This window comes from Poecilia formosa, unplaced genomic scaffold (genome assembly GCF_000485575.1).
Source record: "Poecilia formosa unplaced genomic scaffold, Poecilia_formosa-5.1.2 Scaffold1055, whole genome shotgun sequence".
Lineage (NCBI taxonomy): Eukaryota > Metazoa > Chordata > Actinopteri > Cyprinodontiformes > Poeciliidae > Poecilia > Poecilia formosa.
Window position 1 is genome coordinate 19018 of NW_006800994.1, and position 5531 is coordinate 24548.

The 5531-nt window shown below is 37.0% G+C and overlaps 1 protein-coding gene across 3 annotated transcripts in view; it reads left to right on the plus strand.

Annotated features, from left to right (window-relative positions):
• The first annotated feature begins 1657 nt into the window (after positions 1 to 1657).
• LOC103132439 (uncharacterized) overlaps positions 1658 to 5531 on the plus strand; it is a 7178-nt gene continuing 3304 nt past the window's right edge. Inside the window, exons 1-2 of one of the 3 annotated variants that reach the window (XM_007544249.2) lie at positions 1658 to 2642; positions 2882 to 3026. In XM_007544249.2, coding sequence (XP_007544311.1) covers positions 2995 to 3026 — 32 coding nt within the window. In that variant the 5' untranslated portion in view covers positions 1658 to 2642; positions 2882 to 2994. The remainder of the gene's footprint in view (positions 2643 to 2881; positions 3027 to 5531) is intronic. The other 2 variants (XM_007544248.2, XM_016667399.1) reach the window with 2 other exon arrangements.

Below are 5531 nucleotides of genomic sequence, written 5' to 3' on the forward strand. Positions count from 1 at the left end.
TCTGTGGTCAGTCTCCATCTTGTCTTTGTGACAGAAAGCTCTCTAGATGGAGCTGAAAGACTCCCATGTTCCAGTTCTCAGTGTGTCTGCTCCTCTCTTTCCCTCTCTGTCTCCTCAGCAGCAACATTTGTAGTGAATGTGACCCAGAGCAGCTATGAGGCAGAGGAGAACCACAGCATCACTCTGGAGTGGACCTTCACCACCGAACCAGACTCCTGCTTAAAGTTCAAGTTTATAATTTATACTCTGATCACTGATGACAAATTGTCCGTTTTGTTTCATGAACACGACGGAGTCGAGGTGCCGATGTCTCAGGACAAACAGTTTGCAGGACGAGTCCAAAGTGACAAAGACGTCCTGCCAGAGGGACGGACCAGACTCCATGTGTCCAGACTGAGGACTGAAGACTCTGGTCTGTATGTGTGTGAAATGAAGACGGACGAAAACTTCGGCTCTGCAGCAGCTGAGCTGGTCGTATCTGGTAGGCAGATTTCAGCTCCTCTAAAACATTCAGCATCTATGAAAAACAAAACAAAAGTCTGCTAAGGTTGAAGTTGAAATACTTGAGAATCAGCCGTTTTATTTTTACAACTGAAGATATAAAGAGTTATGTTTCAACTTAAGATCATCAGAGATTTCTCAGAGTAAATATGGATTTATATCTTCTGATTACGAGTGAAATGTTCTTCTTTCTGTGTGCTTTAATTTATATTTAAAAATCTAATATATGTCTTTTTAGCCAATCTTTTTGTCCTTTGAAGTTTTTGTAATTGATCTGTTTAGAAATTTTAAGCTTTAAATTCTCATCTCTTTAAAATGTTAGATTTCATCCCAAACTTGATCCTTTTTTCCTGTTTTTGTTTTATTGTTTAACTTGGTAGATTTATATTTTGTTTATATTGATTTCCTCAAATAAACGATTCTCATCATCTTTAATTATTTGATGCATTTAACTAGTTTTTTAGTCTTATGTAAACTTGTTTTTTCTTAAATCACTCTTGGATGTGAAAATAGTTCTGTTGAAATAAAATATGATTTAATAAAATCTTAATTTCTTGTTGTTTTGCAGCAGCTCCTGAGCCTCTGCAGGTTCAGAGACTGAATCCTCAAACAGAAAATCGAAGTAGATTCAGTCTTTATATCGTCCTGACACTGATAGCAGCAGCAGCAGCAGCAGCAGCTTTCCTCATCTGGAAAAGCAGAATTTTACAGAGAAGTTAAAGTGAATGTCAGTGTGTCTTCAGCCAAGGCATCTACCTCCAACCTGACTGCAGCCTGGTGTATAAACGTGTTTGCATTTGCAGTTGTAGCTGCTGGAAACTATAAAAGCTCTATTAAGGTTCATTACATTTTTCTACATGTCACAATGCATCTTCTGCCAGATGTTTCTGTGTTTCTGACAAAGCAGCCGTTCTTAAAATAAAATGCTTGAGTTATGAATCTCATCTGTCTTCATGGAGTTTTTATGTTCTTTCTGTGGACGTGTTGACATGATGCTAAAATATATACTTTTTTTAAAAACATACTGTCATTTATATTTTAGATTTCAGAGTCTGAACCGCCTTAAGGGCAGAAACATAATGAAGAAATTTGACATTTGCAGCCACATCTCAAATGTTACATATTTTCTCTCTCTGATCATTTTCTAAATCCTTGGTGAAAACGAAGAGACAGATTTTTTCTTTCCTCGATTAAATTTTAACTTCAATTGCATTTGAAAAATAGTGATTTTTATTTTCTTATATGAATCCTGACATGCAACAACACAGTATAAAGTGTATAAAGTGTTTTTCTTTCTTTTTTAAAGCATTGATGAATACAAAGCAGTGTCCTCTGAGCAACTTCTCCTGCTTTAGAGCCACAATAAGCCAGTGGTTCTGTAAAGCAGCTTCAGTTAAAGATGTTATCAAAAAAAGCTTCGAAGCAGAAACATTTCCTTGTTGAAAGAATAATGAGTCAGTTTTTAATTAGCTGCTGCTGTTTAACTTGTCTGACGAGTTTCTTTTCTTACTTCTGTTCCCTCATCATATTTCTCAGACGGTTTTGCTCAGAAAGTCCCGGCCTGCAGCTGTTTCATTTATTGTTCATCCACTTAATGATCCTGTAATCTTAATCCCTGATTAATCTATTTATTGATTGATTGATTGGTGATACATTTGTATAACTCATGATTTCTGTGAACATAAAACTTGTTTTTGATAACAGTGAAGTTGCAGATCTGAAGCATTTTTAGTAAAAGCAACATGAAACAAACCATTTTTCATGTGAATTTGTCTTCAGATTGTATAATCTGTGTTAACTCAATCCCAGCCAATATTCTCACAGACACAACAACAAACAGTGATCTGGCTGGATTAAATCTCCTTGGATTAAATAACAAAGGGATCATTATCAGATGAAGGTGTCTGATGAACATCTGACAGCAGAACGTTTCTCTGAACTGCAGATGTAAAATCTTTTGTTTTTACATTCTGTGGGAATGAAAATCTGAAACTGATCAAACTCAAACATGTGAAACTTTAGTTTCAAAGAAAACAAAAATGGGTGGAGAGTTTGGATTGTTTAAGCCTGAGGGAAAAATCTTGTTGCGTCAGAAGTTGTTTGTCTGTCTGTGTGAAACCATCAACCTGTGAAAAGACGATGTGAGTAAATATTTGATTCAGCTCTTTAGACTTTAAATCTTGTCTTTCTGTTTCATATCCAGCTTTCATTTTTTTGCCTATCAAGTTTATCAGCATTAATATTCTGTAATCACTGTGGGAATTCAACTACTAAAGTGACAAAAACCTTTTCCTTGCTCTGTTTACATCTAGATATTTCTGTTTAAGCATCTGATATTTAGAGGGAATCTGTGAATTTATTTGCATTTTCTACCTTTTAGTCCTGCGTTGTTCCTCCTGACTTTGCTGCATTGTGGACAAAACCTGAAGGTGAAATATAATCTGATTTGTTGATGATTTCCTACATTGTTTTCACGCTTTTCGAGGGAAACGGATGAATCAGAACAACCAGCCTGGAGGCTCCAGGTTTGTTGTTTTTAGTGTTTTCTCTGACGAAGTTAAAGAACAAAACAAACCTTTGTTCTGCGTCACCTTGTCTTGTCCCAACATGTTTTCTGTTCTGCAGCAGGAAAAACGACTTCGTTTCATTAAGTCCAATTATTCATAACCCTGAGAGATTTAGTTTTAAACTATTAACTTTTTCACCGTCTCTTTACGACATTTATACACTTTTACAGATAGTTTCTTCTAATTGTGAACAATATGTTGTTTACAATAATAACATTAACCCAGTCAGAGCCACAATTTTAATTTCAGAGAATTTGAGGAGAGTTAAAGATTAGGGTGATGGCACGCAGGCTTTCCAACCTCAAACAGTCTGAGTAAAAATGAGCAGGGAAACATTCAGAAAGCTGCTCTGCATGAAGAGTTTGACTGCAGAAATTTTAATAAAGATTTTTATAACTAACTATTAGAGATAGCAAACCAGAGCTGGATTAATTATCACAATAAAAACAAAAACTGTTTATTCCCCAAAATAAATACTCTCGTTGTATTCACAGGTTTGACGTCACTGTATGTCAAACTCTGTTTTCCTTAAATTTATATTGTTTACTGCCGATGTTGAACAAAAGATCAACAAACAATTAATTATTTTCAATTTGTTCATGTTATTTAATAATAAAAATTAATATTTCTTTACTTTAAGAATTTTCATATGAGGTTTGGCTAAAATAATGTAAATATTTTGTTTTTTCACTGTAATTTTCTAGACTGGCCTTTCAGATAACATTTATAATTAAGAATTGTAAAAATTGTTCCTTTTTTGATTAATTACTACACAGCTACACATTTCTGTTGGTTTTTATAGCGATATTTTCTCATGTTGTAAATTTTTCACGACTGGTGGAATAAGATAAGGTTTCTGCATGTTGCTGTTCCCGCTAAAGCCTGAATATGCCTAATTTGGTTGTCTTGGCCCTTTTATCGCAGTCTGTGGGGTTTTCCCTGACTGGGAACGAGAATACGACCTGCTGAATGTGACAGGTAGCCAATCAGAAAGCGCGGTGACGTAAGAGGGGAATCCCAAACAGCTGACATATCGCGCAACCGAGAGTCCGGTGGATATCGGAGATGATATGTGGAAATGTTTATTATTATATGTAAAGGTCATTATTATGTTTATTCAGTTAAAATGTTAACTATGAAAAAACATAGTCACCTCCAAATCATAGTGCAGCAAATAGAGCGGCTGCTCCCGCTGTCTTTCATCCACCGCCTTTTCTTTTTGTTACGTCTTTTATCTCTTAAAATTAGTCCACAAACTGTCACTATTGCTTCTATACATCGTCATCCGTGTTTGGTTATTCTAAATTCCCGCTATGTTGAGGGTTTTACTGGATTATCCTCTGGAATCGCGATGTTTGTGACTGGAATCGGTTCGTGTTGCTCCTGCCGTGTAGCTGAACACGAACCGATCGAACCTGTTGTACTTTTATCAGCTCTGTGGTCACAGAGGTTTGGAGAATCGACAATCCTTAAGTCTTGCCGTCTAAACCAGACTTAAGACTCACAAGCTCTACTCATCTCCTCTCGACCACTGCCCAAACGCTCAGACTCTGGTCGCTATGGTAACGACCAGAGTCGTTCAAAAATAAGATACAGATGTGCCACAAAAACGAGCATTTTACTTCCCTGAAAATTTTAACTCACGATAATGACTAACGGGAGCCCTGAGCTTGTTTCTCTGCAACGAGACGGTCCCATCTGGGAGTGATGAAAGACAATGACACCCGAAGTGTTGCTTATATCCACAGCCTGCTGGATCTCTACGTGGCGAAGCAGTTTGAAGCTTCATTGCCTCGTTAGCAGCCGGTCGCCGCATGTTACACAGAGCGGCTTAATGTTTGACTCACCTACCGGTCCGGGATAAATCCATCCTCCTGTCTCTTCTCTGGGCCTTTTCCCCTTTGCAAAGAAACTTTCCAAAGACATCTGATCTGTTTCTGTTTGTGGGCTCAGTGTTGGCGCGCAGAGAATCCGGTTAAAGGATTTTCAAACTAAAAGATCTTCCAGACTCAAATAATACATAAAACGGAAATATTTAATTATTTCTTGCGTGGCCCAGTACCAATTGGTCCACAGACCGGTACCGGTCCACGGACCGGGGGTTGGGGACCACTGATCCAGATTATACTAACTCAAATTAAACATGATTTATAATGTTAACTGTAGCTCGTTGTTAACAATGAGATTTGACAGTTTGCTGATTCAAAGGTCTTGAAGTGAATAAAAATTGAGATTTGTTACCTTAAAAAGTGACACACTAATCTGAAACAGGCTGAGGAATCTGATCTAAGCTCAAATTCACACATTCAGATCTAATCTGTCATCGGACACCAAAGTCACATTTACAAACATTTTCATTTTTACTTCCCTTTATGTTTATTCCCCTTTTTTCCCCAAGCAGGTTGTTCCTTAAAGCAGGACGCACAAAATATAAAAAATAAACATTTGGGGAAATCCAGAGGA